The sequence below is a fragment of the Suricata suricatta genome, chromosome 6, assembly GCF_006229205.1.
Source record: "Suricata suricatta isolate VVHF042 chromosome 6, meerkat_22Aug2017_6uvM2_HiC, whole genome shotgun sequence".
Taxonomy (NCBI): Eukaryota; Metazoa; Chordata; class Mammalia; order Carnivora; family Herpestidae; genus Suricata; species Suricata suricatta.
In genome coordinates, this window is record NC_043705.1 from 14,093,529 (window position 1) to 14,112,451 (window position 18,923).

The following is an 18,923-nucleotide window of genomic DNA, read 5'->3' on the forward strand; positions in this document are numbered from 1 at the left end:
GGCAGAGCCCACCAGGGTCAGACACTGCCACGTCTCCTCAACCCCCACCCCCATGTCCAGGGGTGCTGGGGCTCCTGACTGGTGAAGTTCTGTGCTACAAGGTGCTCTGAGGATTAAGTGAGCCTGCCTGGCAAATTCTCCCAACAGCCCTCCCAGGTTCCCCACTTATAAAGGGAAGGCACAGCAGGGCAATCCCAACCCAGGTCTCCTCCTTTGGGGCACAGTTGGTGCTGTGGGCACAGCCCCTGCTCACTCCTCTAGACCCCAGAGCACCAGGGTGGGCTTGAGCTGGCTTTGCTCTCTGCACCCCGAGGTGCATTGTGGGAGGGAGAAAGAGTCAAGAGTGCGTGCAGGGAACAAGGCTCGCAGACCCCCTGAAGACCAGCCTGGGGCTCCTCATGGCCCAAGACGGGCTCTGACCATCTGCCTGATGGCCCTGGCGTTGGGGGTCAGAGATTGCTGCAGCAGGAGAGGACGGACAGAGAGGACTTACTTGTTGGCCCCCGCCCTGGAGCAGGTCCCCGAGGATCTCCACCAGCTCTGAGAACGCAGGCCTCTCCTTGGGGTCTCCTGACCAGCAGCTCAGCATGATGCCACGTCTGTGGGTGAAGCTGGCTGCTGGCCTGTGGTCTGAGCGCACCCGCACCATGCCCCAGCAGAATGCCCAGCTCCCCTGTCTAACCTCGCTCACACCACCCCTGCCCATCCTGTGTCTTCCGCCTGGGGCAGGGTGGGGGGAGAGCTGTCCACCGCCAGTGGGTGGGTCAGGGGCGGAGCAAGGGACTCTTTCTGCAGGCCTCCACCCCAGCTTCAGGCCTGCACCACCTCCCCAGTTCTGCCCCTGGCTTGCATACAACACCTCCCACCCCTCCGATGCCCCCAACACCTGCAAGGCCAGTAGGGAAACTCACATGGCCGGAGTGGCCAGCTCCGGGGCTCTCATCCGCGTGCCCTCTTTCAGCCGCTGACAGAACTCCTCGTTGATCTGCACCCCAGGGTAGGGGGAGGCCCCTGATGGCAGGAACAGGGTGAGGCAGGGGCGGGTGGGGAGCAGGCACCCCCCCCCCAGATTGGCTCTGTCCTGGCCCTTTATGGCAGGGGCTCGTCCTGCTGCTCCCAGGCCTGGGGTAGGGGGGTGCTGGCCAAGGTGCTCCTGACCTCCTATTATAGTTCTTCACTAGGTTTAAAAAAGACTGATGGATGAAAACATGGTTCCCAGGATCCCCAGGGTCAGGGAGCCACATTGAGCCAATTAAGCCAGGTCTGTCCCAAGGACCCCTCTTCTGAGACACCCTCCCCTGCCACCCGATCCAACCCGATCCTAAATCCTGTGGCTTTGTCTGCAAACATACCCAGGACCTGACCTGTCCTTGCCCGCAGCACCTTGCCTCTCCTGCCCACAGGGAAAGTGGCCCCAAAGAGCCTCTTAGTCTCCCTCTGCCCCTGGGGGCAGGCCATACAGCACCGGGGCGATTTTTGTTTTAAATTTTTAAATATTTATTTTTGAGAGAGACCAAGTGCAAGTGGGGGAGGGACAGAGGAGAGGGAGAAACGGAATCCAAGGCAGGTTCCAGGCTCTGAGCTGTCAGCATAGAGCCTGACAAGGGGCTCAAACCTATGAACTGTGAGATCATGACCTGAGCCAAAGTCGGACACTCAGCAGACCAAGCCACCCAGGTGCACCAGTAGGACAATCTTTTAAAATTTTTTTAAAATTTATTTTTGAGAGAGAGAGAGAAAGAAAGAGCGCATGTGTGCCTGCATGTGAGCGGGGAACGGGCAGAGAGAGAGGACGACAGAGGATCTGAAGTGGGCTCTGAACTGATAACAGAGAGCCGGATTCGAGAGTCTGATGCAAGGTTCGGACTCAGGAATCGTGAGATCATGATCTGAGCCAAAGTCAGATGCTTACTGACTGAGCCATGCAGGTGCCCCAGGGGTGATTCTTTTAAGACAAGAGCCAGACTGCTGTCTCTTGCTCAAAGCTCTGAATGGCTTCCATGAGACTTAGATTCCAGGTCCTCACCCGGGCCAGCTCGCGGGGCACAGAACACCTCTCCTACCCCCTGCTGCATCTCCTGATGCCCCTTCTTCATGCCTGCCCACCTGGCTGCCCCCTAGCCCTGCCCTGCTGTCTTCCCAGGCCCCGCCTGCCCTTCCCCAGCCCCTTCATCAGCCGGGCCCTGCCCTCCAGCTCACACACAGCCCCTGTGCTCCCAGGACCTTGGATTTTTAGTAATAGCATCCAGGGTGGTTGCTCTTTAGTTCTTTTCCTTCTCCATTTATTCGTTCACTGACCAGCTCCGCCCTGGTGTGGGGGCTTCATCTCTGTCCCACAAGGAAGTCTCTTAAGTAGGTACAATCCTTGAGTGAGCATCCATTCTCCTCCAGGACGCCCCCCAGCCCTTGAAGGCAGGAGTGGCATCCCTAGTGACAAGTGAGGAAGGGGCTCATCCAGGGAGGTGCCGATCTGGGGGACCCGTGAGGCCTCTCCTCTGGGACCTGCGGTGACCCTGGGGACTGCCTAGTAAACACAGGCTCTGTGCGCCCAGAGACCGCAGCACCCTCCACCCTCTGGAGCTGGAGGCAGGGTGGCCCACCGTCGGAGGCAGAGGGCAGAGGCGGAAGGCTCTTAAGCCACCGCATGTGCACTCCTCCGGTCCTCCAGGACCCCTGCTTCACAAGGGCTCCGTGGTGGGACCTGGAGCCTAGGATACTGCCTCTCCCCTCCCCCCCACCCTGCTGTGCACTTACCCAGGGAGAAGATCTCCCAGAGCAGCACCCCAAAGGACCACACGTCACTCTGCGTGGTGTACACTTTGTCAAAGATGCTCTCCGGGGCCATCCACTTCAGGGGCAGCCGGGCCTGGGGGAGGGGAGGAAGCTTGTCCCCATGGACGGAGGGAAGAGGAGAAGGCAGAACACTTGGGCAGCCCCTCTCTCACCCCCAGTCTCCCCAGAACTCTGGAGCCACATCCCAAGAAAGGCCTTTGGTCCTTCCCACCCCTTCTGTGTTCAGAAGACTCTCACAGTTGGCCCCCACCCTGTAGGTGTCTGACATCTTCCTTGAAGGCTTCTGTTTGCGGCTGTTCTCCTGGGTTTGTCTGGGCCCCTTTCTGCCCCTGTGTGCTCTTGGGGTGGCACTTGGAATCTCTCCTCTTCCAGACCCCAGACCCAGCCTCTGGAGGAACAGGGAGCCTGTACCCCCTCACCATCCCCTCATCTGCTCACTTGGTACCCTCACTGGATGACGGGCATCACTCCTGACCACTCCTCCTGTGGCTCCTGATGTGCCTTCCCCATCATCTGTCTACCTCTTGTGGCCTCTACCTGGGAGCCCTGAGGGCCACGGCCCCTTCTGGCTGGGCTCTGCCTCCATCTCAGCACCTCTGCTCCCCTTTCCTCATGGCCTGTAGAGGGGGCTTCTGGAAGGCACACTGGACTCCTCTTCCCTCCAGCCACCTCCACTTACCCATGAGTGAGCATGAAGGGCAAAAGCCTTCCGCATGGTGGCTATGCTGTCAGGGTGGCCCATCACAGCCTAGACCCATCTCGCCCATTGCTCCCTCTCCAAGCCTCTTCCTTTCTCCTCCGGGGGACAAACCCCCAAATTAGTGTCTGTCTGGCTGCCTCCGAGCCCAACCAATCAGACACACACTGCAGCCAGCACCCACATACTTTTCTGTGACCACCCTGCACCACTCAGGGTCCACATCTGCAGGGCAGGCATGTGGAGTCCATCAGTGTCCCCCAATTGGACAAGGGAATGGGGCCAAACACCGGCTCCAGGTGGAACACTGCAGTCCCTGCTCTTCAGCTCCTGTCGCTACTCTCCTGCTCCAAGTGCCCTGGTGGGGCCTCTGAGGTCCCTGTAGGCTCTCAGACCTTCCATGTAGATGGCAGTGAGTCCCCCTCCTGGCTCCCGGTGGGAGAGATCCATGCCCTCAGCCCCTGCCCTCCCTCCGTGGCCGGCACTCACGCTGCCCTTGCGCACGTAGTCAGGGTCTTTGTAGATGTCGCGGGCCAGGCCAAAGTCGCAGATCTTCACCACGTCGCTTTCCGACAGCAAGATGTTCCGAGCAGCCAGGTCTCTGTGGATGCACTAGGGGCACGAGGAGGTGCCAGAGGGGTGGTTGGCACAGGTCCCTGGGGCCCACCCATGCCTGAGACCTGCTCTTTTGGGAATAGATTTCTTCTTTTTTTTAGTCTTTTAAAATTTTATTTATTTACCTTGAGAGAAAGCGAAAGCGTGAGCAAGGGCAGGGCAGAGAGAGAGGATAGAGCGAGAATCCCAAGAAGGCTCCGTGCCAACACAGAGCCGGATGCGGGGCTCCAACCCACGAACTGTGAACTCAAGACCTGAGCCGAAGTCAGATGCTTAACTGACTGAGCCACTCAGATACCCTTTGGGGAAGCATTTCTATGTTCCCCCGGAACTCCAGGAAGGGCTCGTAGAACCCAGGGCAGCAGAAGAGGCTGCGGAGTGGGACAGATTCCATCCACATCCGATTCTGCTACTGACTAGCTAGAGGTCTTGGGAAATCATTTCCACACTCTGGTCTCAGTTTCCTCCTCTGCAAAGTGGGAGAAACATCCCCTGACCACAGCATCACTATGGGATGAACTAGGACAGTGCATGTCTTGGCATGCTGGCAGGTCTGCACCCCTCTCCCTTCTGAGGGGCCTGCTGGGCAGTCACCTTGCGTGAAGCCAGGAACTCCATCCCTCGGGCCACCTGGAAGCTGTAGCAGACAAGGTCTTCCATGGTCAGCGGGCTCAGCCACAGGTCCTGGGCTGCACATTGGAGCGAGGCGGGCTCAGGAGGGGCCCCTTCCACAACTCCTATCTTCCACCCTTTCCCAAAGGGAGCGTTTGTTTATTCACCAACCCTGGTTGTATCCCTCCTGGTTGGGCCCCTGAAGCCCCTGGCACTAGCTCAGGAGCACGTGGGCCCCCTCTCATGTCCCTCAGCATCACTCTGTCTGCGACACCCACAAACTGCTCCCAGAGCAGTGAATATTTTTGCATCATGGACCTTTACACCTGCTACTTCTTCCTGTTTGCTCCCACCCTTGTCTGGAAGGCAAATGTCTATACATCCAATGATGTCCAAATCAAACATCAAAGTCTTTGGAAACTACCCCTTCCAAAGGAAAAGCCCATTACACGCTCTCCATGTAAGCCCCTTCAGGAAGGCCTGAGGCCAGCTTATCCCATAGTCCCCTGATCATGGGGTATCATTATGCCAGCCAGACTTTTCTGGGCAAGGGGAGGCCAGGCTCTTACCTTCTTGGATCGGAGGGGCCCTCCCTGCCCCGCCCTTGCCCATCAGGAGCCGGGAGAGTAGGGCCCTGTCGCTGCTCCCTGGCCTCCTCCGGTCAGCCTTGGCGCCTTCCACCATGGCGCGGAAACGCCTTCGCTGCTCAGGGGACTTCTCCTACGTATGCACAAAGTGGGTCTCAGGGGGGCTCTGCCACCCGCGGTAGAGGCGCTCCCCCACTTTCTAGCCCACTTTGGCTTCCTTCGGGCCCCTCGCAGAGCTCAGACACTGGCAGGGTGCCCACTTACAGCATAGGGGTTGAAGGCCTCCCGCTTGGCACGCAAGAAGTTGGAGAGATTGCCATACTTGCAGAATTCCACAATCACCATGAGGGGGCCTAAGGCAGGGTAAGAGCGGGGTGCACGTGGACCCATGGCAAGGTGGAGGGCGGGGCACCGCAGCAACGCCCCACTCCCCAGCCCTCCTGCCCCAACCCGGCCCGGCCCCCAGGGGGCTGGGGCCGCCACCAGCTCCTCACCATTGGGCTTGGTGCACGCCCCCAGGAGGTTAACTACGTTGAGGTGGTTGCCAATGTGGATTAGGATCTTGAGTTCTGACATCAAGGCGCGGTGCTCGCTAGCTGTGGCGCCCTCTGGAGGGGATATGGGGACTTCGCGGGGTTCCCGGCCTGCCACCTCCCCGCATCCCGCCCCTCAATCCACGGGCATCCCTCTTCCCCGCCACGGCTTCCCTAAGGTTCAGCTAGAGCTCTCGCGCGTGGGCGCACAGGGTCCCCAGCTGGTCCTGCTCTCTTCTTGGAGGCCGGAGTTTCAGGTGGGATTGGGAAGCATGACTCAGATCTGAGCCCCAGGCCTCCATGAAGAACCCTGGGTGAAGCTCTCTCTGGCTCTGAACCTCAGTTTCTCCTCCTGCACCACAGGCCTGCCAGCCCACCCAGAGCTGCTGCCCCTCGCCATTCCCACCACCTCCTCGACCCACCGACCCCACACCTTTCAGCATTTTCACTGCCACAGTGTCACAGCTGCTGCCCTTGTTGATTCCAAAAGCCGAGGCTTCCACCACCTTCCCGAAGGCCCCATGGCCTAGGACTCTCCCTGTGGGGGCAGGGAGCCGGCTCCAGGTGAGCTGTATGAGGGCGAGGGTAAAGAGGGATGGGCAGCAGGGGCAACCCTTGTGAGGGGCCAGGAAGGAAGGCCCAAGAGGGGGAGGAAAATTGGGAGCGTCTCTGCCAAACAGGAAGAGCCCGGAGACCAGGAGCGGGAAGAGAGGGAGAGGAGAAGCTGACAGGAAGACCCTGCATCCTCTCCCAGCAGGTGCGATGGGCCCACCCAGCTCAGAGCTGCAGGAAGTGACCCCGGGGGGCCTGAGAACTGAGAGCCCTGGCCAAAGTTCTTGGGATGCACGCCCAGATGGGCAGGTCACGCCAGGTTGGGGCCAGGCATGACTTTCTGGCCTGAGAATGGAGGGCTTTCAGCACTTCAAAGGCTGAAGCCCATCTGTGTAGGCAGGATAGGGTGGGTGGGGTGGGCCCGTTGATTGCCTCACCGAGGTGCAGCCGCTCCCGGGGGAATTCCCACTGGCTGGCATCATAGGACAGGTATTCACACTGCTCCTCCAGAGGCACCTCCCCGGGGTCCATGATGATGGACAGGTAGCCTGTCTTGATGTCTGCATGGGCTGGCTGGGGTGGGGGTGGGGACAGCTCACTGATTTGGCCATACCACAGTCTTGGGTAAAATTTTCCCCAGGACAGATGGAATCTCCTTTGGGGCTCCCAAGCAAGGAGGGGACAGACAGACAACGTCTGGTGGTCTAAGAGCCCAGCATGGAGGGGTCTGAGAGGCTTCCCAGGAGGTGAGGCTTCAGGTGAGCTAGGACAGATGAGGACTTTATTTCTTGTCTTACAAGCGGTGCATGGGTAGAGATACCCCATAAGGAGTGGTGGAGAGGCTCAGTTGGGGGAGGAACGCTCACCCTCCTCATGTTACAGAAGATGAGGAGGAGGAGGACCCAGAAGAAGACAGCGATGACCCCGGTGCCGACAAGGATCACGATCTCCATGCTGCCTTTATCTTCAGAGCCTGAGTGGGCAGAAAGGGGCTAGTCTGTGTGTGTGTGTGTGTTTTGGGGGGGGGGGGTGCACCCTGTGGGAAGCACCCTGTCTGGTGGGCATGACTTGAGGGAGATGCTATGAGAAGGCGCCAAGTACGGGTGGCAGGTGGGTGGAAGGGCGCAAGGGGGAGGCTGGACCTTCCACGGCCACGCTGGCAGAGGAATTGACGCAGCCCTTGGCGTTGCACACGCTGCACAGATAGCGGCCCGCGTCTTCCTCACGGACGCGCTGTATGCTCAGTTTCTGGTTGGAGTCTGCCAGGTCGATTCCTGTAGGAGATGAGGTGGAGGTTCGAATTCAGATGCGTCTGGGCCCTTGACCTGGAAAGCCTCTCTCTGCGCCCTGCCCTTCGCCTGGGTCCACCCCCTTACCGGACTCTTCCTCCAACAGCCTTTCGTCTTTGTACCACAAGATGCTGGGCACATGTGCCCCGGCCACTGGGCACCGCATCTCCAGGGAGTCGCTCACATTCACCAGAAGGTCGGTCAAGTTCTGCGTGAGCCGCGGGGCTTCCAGGGCTGAGGGTGGGGGTTGAGAAGGAGCTAAATGGAGCTGCAGAAAGCTGGAGTGCACTCCCGGAAGGGGCCCCGCAGGGCTGGGAGCAGAGAGTAGGGATGGATTGCACGAAGCTCAAGGAAGCATCGGGTTTGGGTGCAGGGTGGGGAGGGCCGTGGACCTCCACAGCAGGGGTGGGGAAGAGGACTCTCCTGCAGGGTCAGGCTCCTGGAGTGATGGCCCAGGAGGGGAGAAAGACTCTTGGGGAAGCGTCCCCAGCCCTCCCCTGCAGCCCTGCCCGCCTCACCCTGCACTGACAGGTACTTCTTGTGGCAGTGCTTATCGTGGCTGCGACGGTCCTGCACCTCGCAAACGTAGTCGCCTTCGTGCTCAGGAGCCACGCTGGGGATGGCCAGGCTGAGTGTGGCGTGGCGCGCCCCTGGCTCCGCCTCTTCCAGGTTGGCAGCCAGCGGCGTAGCGAACAGGTGCACGTTCTTGCAGTCAAGCAGCAGTGGGTTCCCGTGCGCATCATGCAGCGTGGACAGGTTGAGGCGGTACCAACGCAGATGCTCGTAGGTGTAGTTGTCTGCCCGGCAGCTCAGGCGCACGTCTTGGCCCTCTAGAGGTTCCTCGGATGGCTCCGATACTATGCTGAAGCCATCAGGAATGTCTGGGGTGGGGGAGGAGGGGCAGGATGAGGAACTTCTGTGACACTGCACCCAGAGGTGGCACATTTACCTGCCTGCCCCAGTGCTCGCTCTCCCTTTCCCAACTCTCTTTGGACTCAGCTCTCTGCCAAGAGGGTGCGTTTAGTGTGTTTGGGCTGGGTACACCACCAGGGAGTCCTCTTCATGCCCCTTCTCCCCAACACTGACCAATGGGGCCAGTTCCCTGAAGTCAGCCCCCCCCCCCCCCCCCCCCCCCCCCCCCCCCCCCCCCCCCCCCCCCCCCCCCCCCCCCCCCCCCCCCCCCCCCCCCCCCCCCCCGCTCATCGTCTCCTGCCTGTCCTTCTTCTAGCTCTCTACTGGATAACCCCCAGCCCCACTGTTCCCCCTGCTGCTCCCTGGGAGCCCAGATTATCAGTGGGCCCTTGTCAGCACACTTGGTGCCATCCTGTCTTGTCCTCCATTGCTACTGATCACACTCCACTACTCACACCACAATCTCATTGTTTCATTAGCTTGTGGCGATGCCTTACTCCTGATTTCCCTTTGTCCCTCTGGCCACACTCCTTGTCAGACTCATGTGGCTCCTCTCCCCCCTCCCTCCCACAGGGTGTCCTTTCTGGACCTATCTCTCTTCTAGGTGCCCTCATCTACATGCCTCAGTCCAGTGACTGTCCTTTAATAGGCTTCTTAGCATTCCTGGGATCACTAACACATCTGAAAGTCTGAGGAAACTACAGATATTTTCCCCAGGAAAAATGTACGTGGGAGCCAGCTGCTGTGTGGGAAGAGGGTGGGAGGGGGAGGACACCAGTGGGGAGGAGCCTCCAGGGCTGGGGGCAAAGGGTGCCACTCCATCCCAGTGGACCAGCACCTCAGTCCATATGCTGATGATCTCTAATTTTATCCCTCCCACCCAGACCCAGGGGCCTACTGGGCCCCTGATGTCCCTCCTGGGTACCTGACATCATCAGAAACTCAATGGGCCCAACTTAGGCTCCTCATCCTCTCCCAGGCCTTCTCTCCTTCCTCCTGTGCCCACTGGCTCCTGACTCCACCCAGGCCTGCCCAAGTCACTCACTGGTCACGTAGAAGTAGATGAGCCTCTCGTCCTGGCCTACTTTGTTGAAGACCACGCACTTGTACATGGCAGACACGTTGGCATCCTGGATCACCAACTTGCTCACCGTCTAAGCAGAACACAAACATTTCCTGCCAAAGTTTGTCCCACCCTGACTTTCCTCCCTTTCTGCATGGAGGCTGCTATGCCCAGAAGAGTAGTGGGGATCACCAAGGCCCAGAGCTGGAGGGGACCAAAGCTCAGAGACAGGACCTGGTGGGGAGCAGAAGGTGAAGCCTGTGCACAGCAGAGGTGGCTCTCTAGAAAAGTCAAGGACATCACTATGAACAGTATCAGCTGTGGCTGAGGTCAGAAGGTAGCATTAGGCAGAGCTACAGAGACCTCTGGGTATGGATGGGCAGAGGCTGTGGCCATGTTGAGGAGGAGGGGATAGACCCAGTCTGGCACTGGGGCGGTCCAAGCCAAGACTAGGATTCAGGGTGTGGACAAGGCCAGCAGTTGGTCACCATGTGCCACATTCACCCCCCCGAGGCTGCTCACAGCACCTCTCTCAGGGCCCTGGGTGGTGGCAAGGGGAGGCAATGGGTCCCAGGTCTCCAGGAGGACTCTGGCCTAGGGAGTAGGAAGCTTGGAGCCTGGGGGAGGAGAGAGGGTCATAGGCCCTGCCTACCATCCAAACACCACCACCCCCCATTCTAAGCTGGGCACTTCCTGGCTGGGCCTGGAACAGGAAGAGGCTCTGGAGGTGTGTAGGAAAACAGGAAGTGACTGTAGGAAGTGGGTGCCTTTGTTCAGTCCCCTCCCCCGCCTGGCCTCTTCTAGGCATTGCCCCCAGGCTGCGCCAGAGGCTCAGTTGCCTTTGGTGGAGATCTAGCTGGCCCCAGGCCTAACCCTCCTAGCCCTGGAGCCTGTGGGTGGCTGGGGCCCAGGGCCTGGCTGGGCTGCCATGAATCTAAGCTTCTCCGTCCAGGAAACAGCTAGAGCACCTCTCTCAGGGCCCTGGGTGGTGGCAAGGGGAGGCAATGGGTCCCAGGTCTCTAGGAGGACTCTGGCCTAGGGAGTAGGCCACCCCATCCACCATGCAGGAAGGGGAGCTGAAGCCCAGAGACGCTGCAGAAAGACCACCAACTGTCAGAACTCGGCAGGCCTAGGGGAAATGAAGGCCAAGAGAGGGCTCCTCCCTGCCTCACTTCTCCCGTCAGTGGCACCGCTGGCGTGTACCTTATTCTTCCCCTCCACAAATTCGGTCCAGGTGTCCAGGCTCTCGATGGGGTTCACCGCGTCCTGCATGGTCACTTCTCTCCAGTCGCGGCACTGTGGCATGTGGTCTCTCTGCTGCCGCCGGCTGCTGGGAGCAAGAAGGGGCCGTATCAGGTCAGGATATGGGCAGGGAAGGCCTCACAGAGGGTAGGGGTCCAGGCTTTGTCATACTTAGGGTCACCTACTCATATGAGTGGGGATTGGGACTTTGTTTCTGGAACTCTATCTTTTACCCTTTATGCTCATGGTCCCGTAACAACCTATCCTGTGAAGGCTGCCAGACACAGCCTTCCCAAAAGGCTAAGGCCTGCTGCCCAGGGAACATTACATACCTGTGGCCCTGTGCCCCCTCTAGCCTTCTGTGCCCACTGTCCCCTACTCAAGATGTGCCCCTTCCTGCAAAGTCCACCTAGATCTCCCAGGGGCAACACACTTTTGTTCTAGGGAGCCCTCTCTCTTTTCCTTCAAGAACTGTGGCCCCTTCCTGGGCTGGGTATGACCACAGCACCTTTGGTTCCTTGTTGGGATATGGGTCTGGGGTCCCAAGGGAGGTTCTTGTCTACGCCCAGCAGAGCAGAGCAGGATCCCGGGGCTCTGTCAGTTGGTCCAGAGCAGAAAGATGGAGCATCAGCGGGAAGCATTTTTGGAAGAATCCCTTATGAGCCTTGGATGCAGCAGGCCACCCCTACCCAGACTCCTCCACTAACCATGCTGGGGCTACAGCCCCTCCTGGTGCGGCTTCTCTGTCACTTCCCCGGGTTCCCAGCTTCCATCCTTCCCCAGCCTGTGACCCTCCAACCTGCCCACAAGAATCTCTTGCTCAATGGCAGATGTGACCTGTGACACTCCCCTACTCCATCTGCTTCACTCCTCCCTAGTGTCTTCCAGACCACTGGCTACCTTGGCACCCTCCTCTCCCATCCCTGCTTGTCCAGTTGGTCCCTGCTCTCAGCAAACTCCTTGGCCCGTCTGTCCTGCTGGTGCCCAGCTCCATGTAGGGGAGCAGTCAGGCAGGCTCTGCTGCTTACAGCCATGATCTTGGGAAAGTCAGAGCCCTTCTCTGACCTTCAGTTTCTTCTTCTGTAAGAGGTCATCATGAACACTGCTCAGAAAAAGTTAACTGGGTGTGATTGGCGTGCCACAGCACTCAGTATAAGGCTCATAAGACTAGCTCATGTCTGCCTACTTGGTGCCCAGGTCCCTTTGTCCTTCTGGATGATATAGTTATGTGTCTTGGGAGCTTTCCTTTCAAGAGTGGTGGGTGGCACCATCCCCAGTGTCCAGTCTGGCCTGACCGATACTAGGGAGGCTCTGAGCCTTACTCAGGTGAGGTGAGGTCGGGATTGGCTATAGTTAAATGGCGGTAGGGTTCAAGTTTAGAGCAGGGCTCTGGGAGGGGTGCGGGCAATGAGTGGGGGACCCAGACAAGGTTGGGGATAGGGTTGGGAAGCAGGGATGGAAGGCTGGAGCCACACTCACAGGCTGCGCTGGGTGAAGGTCTTGCAGGGAGTCCATGGCCGCCAGTGCCACTGGACACCGAGAGGAGGCGGCACCCCGTAGGCAGTGCAGGTGAGGGCCTGGCGGCTGTGGCGGGAGTAGGTGCTGGGGGAGGAGGCCTCCTTCTCGTGGATGTGGGGGGGCACTGGAGGGACAGGCAGACAGCTGGTCAGCAGGCCCCTGCCGTGCCCACCATTCCCTACTCAAGAGGTGCTTCTTCCTGCAGAGTCTACCCAGGGACACAGGATCCCCACTCTTGTTTTAGGAAGCCCGCCATCCCGCCTCCCGTCCCACCCCTGTACCGTTCACCACCAGCTCCAGGCTGATGTTGCGCTGCAGGCCGGCTGCTGAGTTCCACAGGGCGAGGGTGTAGATGCCTGCACTGGCCTCCGTCACCTCCTTGAGCACCAGGGCATGTGGACTTTGGCGCCCAGACACTGACTTTCTGTCCTTGTACCTGGCCCAGGAAGGGAGTTCAGGGGACCACATGGACCCACCTCTGCCCTACCCTGGCACCCCTTCCCTGCCACAGCCACGCCGGGACAGGACAGCCACAGTAGACTGTCAGGGGAGGCAGGAAGAGGCTGCCAGAGTCCTGACAGACCAGGCTGGAGCAAGAGACCCCTCCTGGACCAGACCAGGAGGCTGCTGGGAAGGGCGGTAGGGCTTCAGGCTGGGGCAGCTGCTGACTCTGCGTGAGGAGCAGGTGGCCTGGAGGCTATGGGGATGGTCGCCAGGCCGCCCTGTCTCTCACAGGCTTCAGTGGTGTGCACTGGGAAGGACTGGAGGTGCAGTCCCCCAGAAACACAGAGCAGACGCTTACCACATGGGTGCCCTGCCTCACTCTTTGACCCCAGCTCTGCCTTTCTTGGAGCTTTTCAGATGTGGGGCCTTCTTGCTGCCCCACACTCTCACCTGGGACCTTTATATTTGCTGTCCCCTGCCTTGCTTGGATGCTCAGTCCCCTAGACACCTGTATGGGTCCTTCTCTCCTATAGTCAAATACTCATTCTTTAGAGAAACTTTCCCTACTGTCCTATGAACCAGCTCCTGCCCTCTGCCCTGCTTCTCCCTGCCTGCTTCTCCGCACAGTCCCCTTTACTGCCATGTCCTTACACTTAGAGCAGTACACTTAGTGCATATGGAAGTAGATGCACATGCAAGTAGATGTGGCTCCTCCCCAGGCCTGAGCTGGGCATGCTGTTGGCAGCTGCCTCTGCAACCTAGACTCTACTTAGAAACCGTCCTCCCTCAAGCAGGTGCCTTCTCCTGCTATTCAGCCAGAATGGTGTGGGAGAGGCACACCCTTGGTCAGAGACCAATAGTGAAGGGGGGACGTAAGGGAGGGGCCAGAGTCATCCGGGATCTCACAGCAGACCTGAGGCCATGTGGGCTGCCAGGTTCTAGAGTGAAATTCTGAGTCTGCCACCTGCTGCCTCTGTGATCTTCGGCAACCCCCCTCATGGCCCCCAGTCCCCACTGTCCTCATCTGAAAACTGGGGGAAAAATGCACTTTTTTGCAGGGGTCGTCAGGTTGAACTGAGTTATAGCCTATGATGTCAGCTCTGTGTCAGGCACAAAGGGCACTTCAGGAGTCAACCTGTCTGTCTGTCCACTAGATCTCTATCCTTTATTCATGATGATCACATGACAGCCTAAAAGAGGGGGCCCCTGTGGGGCTGTGGTGGCTACCATGACTGGAGCAGATGTCTCAGTGGACATGGGCCCAGCTGAGTACTTCTTGGAGGCAGGTGTTAGCCAACTGAGAGGAGATAAACCAGATGTAGCGGGAATGATGAGAGGCAGCCAGCTGCCTGAGTACCAGGCCTGGGCCTGACCCTGGATGGGTTAGTCTTGCTGGCCCTGGAGAGCAGAGGACAGAGCCCCAAGTATCTCTAGGAGGCTGGCATGTGAGAGAGGCTCCAGGCTGCATCAGTGCCTTTTAAGACCCTGTCCCCAAAATGCTGGTCCTGTATCAGGTACCGCCAATGGATGGCAAAGACTGTGGCCTAAGAGGTAGGGTTTTATCAGATCCAGGCCCAGGGCATCCTGAGGCCCTCCCGGGAGAAGCCTGCTTCAAGCCTACAGCCAGCACAGTGACATTCCAGCTGAGAATGTCTGGGCTCCTGCTTGCCCAGCTCCAGGCTTTCAGAAAAGGTCATCCTACCAGGAGGGAGGTGCCCTGGGCTGGGAAGGGCAGGGTTTCTCTGGCCAGCTGGGAAAAGATGAAGCAGAGCCCTCCCAGGAGGCTCAGTGCTCAGTTAGGAATGCCATTCCCCTTCCCCCATTTCCGTTTCCTCATCTGTACAATGAGGGTCAGGCTAGATTGTGACATCCCAGGGTTGGACCACACAGATTGCTCAGGTGACCCAAGGGTGTGTGTGTGTGGAGGATGCTGTGCCAACCTGAGCTCCTAGGGAGCTCTCTGGGAGCACCTGGCAAGGGCGGAGTCATCACTAAGGGACGCCCCCCCCCCCCCACCTCACTGACCCTTAATACATGGCGAAGGTGAGGTCTTCCTCTAAGGTCACAGACCAGCACTGGGGCTCTGGAGCCTGTGGGCCTCTTGGAAACTCTTGCTTTCTGCCACACAGCTCAGGCCCAGCCCAGAGCCTGGCCCTACAACAGTCTGTGGAGACCCTGGGGTATCTCTGAACTGCTGGCAGTGGTAACCTTTTCAGAGGGAGGCCTAAGAAACCCAAAGCCTGCAGGGCAGGCCAGAGCTCTCTGACATCCTTCAGCTGGCAGGGCCCTCAGGGACACTGAGCAGGAGTAGGAATCAGATAAAGCCCTACGCTCTGCCCACCACACCCACTGATAACAGGAGGTGGTATTTGCAAGCTTTCGTAGCTTAGCAGCAACCAGAGATAACTTTCCCTCTGGCTTAAATATTGTCTTAGGTGCATGTTCCTTAGAGTATCTTCAAAGGAGAGTCCCCATAGGGGTCTCAGGGCACAGACCCTTGATGGGGAGGGTGCTGCCCTTCCCGCCTTGTTGGGCCTGGTGGGTAGCAAGAGGCAGGGGCCAGGGCTGGTACCATTGGAACTCCGGCGTGGGGTACGCTGCTAGCTTCACAGGCAGCTTCACCAGCTCGTCTCCTGCTGTGGCCTCCAGGACAGGACCCTTGAGCCACTCCACGCTGATGAAGGGCTTTTCTGCCAGATGAGAGGCATCATTGTAAAGCCAGGACCTAGAATCACTGACCCACCCCTGCCCAGGGATGCCCAGCCATGGTCTGGCATTCCCCAGAGGACAGATGCCTGCAGACTGGGGCTTGCCCTGCCCTCTGGGATCTAGTCATTACCCTCCCTCCTCTCTGGCTGGACTCCACACTGCTCAGGTGCACCCTGACCTCTGACCTCCGCCCACACTGCACATGGACCCTTGTTCCTCAGGCTTGCTGACTGACACCCAACCCAGCCCCACACCATACCATGCACAATGACCTCGGTGCTCTCCCGGAATCGCTGGATGCCGTTGTTGGCCTCACACACATACGGGCCCAGGTCGTGCTGGCTGACGTTGTGGATGGTCAGGATGCTGGAGAGCTCTGTGTGAGTCTGCTGGGAGCGCCGCTCTGGCACCCACTTACCCCGCTCTGCCTGCCCACGCCCAGGGGAAGCCCAGGGTCAGAGCAGGTGGGCTCTGGCAGAACTGAGCACCAAAGGCACACACCCCAGCCTAGCAGGGACTCTGGAAGCGTTGGGCCCAGACCGAGAGTTTTCCATGGGGTAGGTAGGAAAACTTTCCTATCAGACAGGGTCCTTTGGGGCAGGACCCTCATCTATTCAGAGGCCAGTGTGCACCAGGCCAGGGTGGGTGTGGGCAGTGATGGACACGCTCAGGGCAGTGTGGGCACAGAGCAGGTGTGGGCAGTGAACAGGGACTCTGGGGGACAGTTCCAGTATGGCCCTGGCCGGGCTGCTGGCTTCACCTGCTTCCCTGGATAGTCCCAGTCAAAGGTGACTCCCGAGTTGAACTCGGCCCACACGGTGCAGTTCAGGACTAGCTTCTCCCCGACCAACAGCTCCAGCGACTTCTTGGGGAACAGCTGGATGTCATAGAGCTCGTTGCCTGGCAGACACATGCACAGTGACCCTCATAGCCCTCACAGGATGCCACACACCGGGTGCAGGGCACAGGGTGCCCACTGAGACCAGCTGTGGCACCTACTGCCCCATTCCTGGGATAACCCCCCATCCTCTTTCTATGGTTCCCCCAGGACGTGGGCAGTGGTTCCCGGGCGGGGCCGAGGGAGGGCCTGCAGCACGGGGCAGCCCCTACCTGTAATGTGCACGAGGAACGGGTTGGACAGGAAGGCCTGGCCATCCCACGTGGTCTCGCACTGCAGGTACAGGGCATCACGCAGCAGCGGCGTGGGCACCCGCATGCCCCGGCGGTCGTCCCACACCACCTCCTGCCCGTCAGGCCGCAGTGCTGAGTTTTGCTGCAGGAACATGGTGGCTGTCAGCCCACTTCCTCCTGGCCAGACGGGGGGCCGCCTTCCCCAGGGACATGGACAGGAGGGCCAGATCCTGGGGTGGAGGTGGGGACCGGGGCTGTACCGATCGCAGCGTGACGTTGAGGCCGGGGATGGACACCAGGCAGGGCACCCACATGGAATCCTTCCTGTTGACCAGGAGGGTGTCTGGCTTGTTGATGAACGGCTGCTCCAAGTCTGAGAAGAGGGGGCAGGTTGTGGGCGGGGAAGGCGGGGCTTAGGGGTTCTCTATCCAGGCAAGGGGCCCTGGGGTAGCCCCGCGGGGCTGGGGGTGCAGCTGCCGGATACCAATCCAGAATCCAGGACCCCGCCCGTGCCTCCTGGGCAGTGGGGCCAGGTGGTCTGGGCACCCTCACCTCTCACGAACACGTAGGTGCTGGCCGCGGTGGTGCCCTCTATGCGGGCTTTGATGTACTTGTAATAGCACTGATAGCTGCCGGTGTCGTTGGCATGGGCCTCGGGCAGCAGCAGCACCTTGCAGTAGGGCTTGGTGTCCGTGCCCTCACAGTCTCGAACGACCCCTGTGTCCTCGCCGTCCTTCTCCCCTGTGGCCGGCGTCTCCTGAGCCCCTGGCCAGGCCCACTCGAGGGGGTGCTGCCCCCTGTCAGAGGACACGAAAGGACAAGGGGGTCCCAGCTGCAACTCCAGGGCACAATCCTTGCAGAGCCTTCCCAGAGGTCAAGCCTTGCCTATAGCTTTTCTCACCCAGAGGTTGGAACAGCCTATGGACCCAGCCCAGGGCAGGGTGTTCCAAGGCGCTTCTGTGGGCCTTTGCCTGGCTCCTGGGCCCACATGTTGCAGACTGGCTGGCAAAGAAGCCTGCAAATCATCCCTGGGGCTGCAGGGAGGATAGCAGGTCTGGGGTCGGTGTGGGTGGGCCTGGAGCCAATGGAGGGTGGCTGGGGGTGAGTGGGGAACTTGGGGTCCATGCAGGGTAACGTGGGGCATGGAGTGGTCTGGGGTCAGTGTGGAGTGACCCAGGGGTGGGTGCAGGGTAATTGATCTGTGGTGGGGGCAGGTGCAGGGTGTCTGCAGGGTAAGGGATGGTCTGTGCCTCCAGGGACCCGCACCTAGGCTACCCAGGAGCCCCACTAAGCCTTGATATCCCTCTGCCCTCGGGAGGGGCTGCCTTCCAGGTTCTCCTCTACCATCTCCTGCCTTAGCCTTCTGTAGGAGGGACCCAGGCCCCTGATCCCTTGGCAGAGGTGTGAGTACCTGCAGGAGATGGACAGGCTGTCACTGGAGTCAATGACGTATGTCTCCTCTGTGATGTTTAGGGTTGGGGGGGTCATAGAGTAGCCACCAGCCAGGCCTGGGGTGGGAGATAGGGTTAGTATGGTGCTGGGTGGTGAGATCCCATGGTGACATCAGTCTGGGACTGACAGACCTTCCCTGTCCACAAGAGCATACCCCTCCTTAGGTCAGGGCTGCCCCAGCTCTTGGCCCTACGCTGCACCTTCAAGGCCCCAAGTCAACCAGAGATCTCCACCTCAGGCTGCCCCCTGGCCCTTGTCCTGGACAACAGACTGGGCCCAGCCCCTGGTGGGCCCTGACTTGACTCCGACCCCCAGTCTCTGGCCCCATAAGCTAACATACACTGAGCTGCCGACATGAAGCTGATGAGGGAGACCACAGGCCTCATTCCAAATCGGGGAGACCTGGAGTGTATCACCTTGGCATGGTGACCCTCACATGACTGTCTGAAGGGCCCTCCATCCTCAACCCCGATGCACAGTTACTGCTTTTAGGGGGGTCCTGCACAGTGCAGACCCTCCCCAAATGCCCAGAACCAAGGGCCTCCCTCCCTCGCCCCTGCAAATTCTGCCCATGACCTCACCCTCTCCCAGGTCTCATGGAGTTCACCTTTTGTGTCCTTGGCTCCATCTGCTTCTGTCCACCCACACAGCCCCTCTGGCTGCCTCAGCACCCCCCGACCCCTTGCCTCGTTCCCCCATCCTTCCCACAGTGCTCGACCCCAAACACACAAGTAACTCTGCTTCGAAAATCCTCCTGCCGGCCTGCTGACCGTG

General features: G+C 59.6%; 1 protein-coding gene across 3 annotated transcripts in view; it reads right to left on the reverse strand.

Moving 5' to 3' along the window:
- FLT4 (fms related tyrosine kinase 4) overlaps nucleotides 1–18,923 on the reverse strand; it is a 41,796-nt gene that overhangs the window by 8,949 nt on the left and 13,924 nt on the right. For 2 of the 3 annotated variants that reach the window (XM_029941951.1, XM_029941950.1), the window contains exons 2-26: nucleotides 18,109–18,205; nucleotides 17,250–17,494; nucleotides 16,958–17,070; nucleotides 16,677–16,839; nucleotides 16,327–16,466; nucleotides 15,826–15,994; nucleotides 15,430–15,547; nucleotides 12,695–12,849; nucleotides 12,375–12,537; nucleotides 10,857–10,983; nucleotides 9,636–9,744; nucleotides 8,197–8,559; nucleotides 7,766–7,912; nucleotides 7,532–7,663; nucleotides 7,256–7,362; nucleotides 6,827–6,962; nucleotides 6,271–6,375; nucleotides 5,799–5,912; nucleotides 5,569–5,657; nucleotides 5,287–5,437; nucleotides 4,700–4,794; nucleotides 3,980–4,102; nucleotides 2,755–2,866; nucleotides 912–1,011; nucleotides 494–599 (exon numbers count right to left, since the gene is read on the reverse strand). In XM_029941951.1, coding sequence (XP_029797811.1) covers nucleotides 494–599; nucleotides 912–1,011; nucleotides 2,755–2,866; nucleotides 3,980–4,102; nucleotides 4,700–4,794; nucleotides 5,287–5,437; nucleotides 5,569–5,657; nucleotides 5,799–5,912; nucleotides 6,271–6,375; nucleotides 6,827–6,962; nucleotides 7,256–7,362; nucleotides 7,532–7,663; nucleotides 7,766–7,912; nucleotides 8,197–8,559; nucleotides 9,636–9,744; nucleotides 10,857–10,983; nucleotides 12,375–12,537; nucleotides 12,695–12,849; nucleotides 15,430–15,547; nucleotides 15,826–15,994; nucleotides 16,327–16,466; nucleotides 16,677–16,839; nucleotides 16,958–17,070; nucleotides 17,250–17,494; nucleotides 18,109–18,205 — 3,479 coding nt within the window. The remainder of the gene's footprint in view (nucleotides 1–493; nucleotides 600–911; nucleotides 1,012–2,754; nucleotides 2,867–3,979; nucleotides 4,103–4,699; nucleotides 4,795–5,286; nucleotides 5,438–5,568; nucleotides 5,658–5,798; nucleotides 5,913–6,270; nucleotides 6,376–6,826; nucleotides 6,963–7,255; nucleotides 7,363–7,531; nucleotides 7,664–7,765; nucleotides 7,913–8,196; nucleotides 8,560–9,635; nucleotides 9,745–10,856; nucleotides 10,984–12,374; nucleotides 12,538–12,694; nucleotides 12,850–15,429; nucleotides 15,548–15,825; nucleotides 15,995–16,326; nucleotides 16,467–16,676; nucleotides 16,840–16,957; nucleotides 17,071–17,249; nucleotides 17,495–18,108; nucleotides 18,206–18,923) is intronic. The other variant, XM_029941952.1, reaches the window with a different exon arrangement.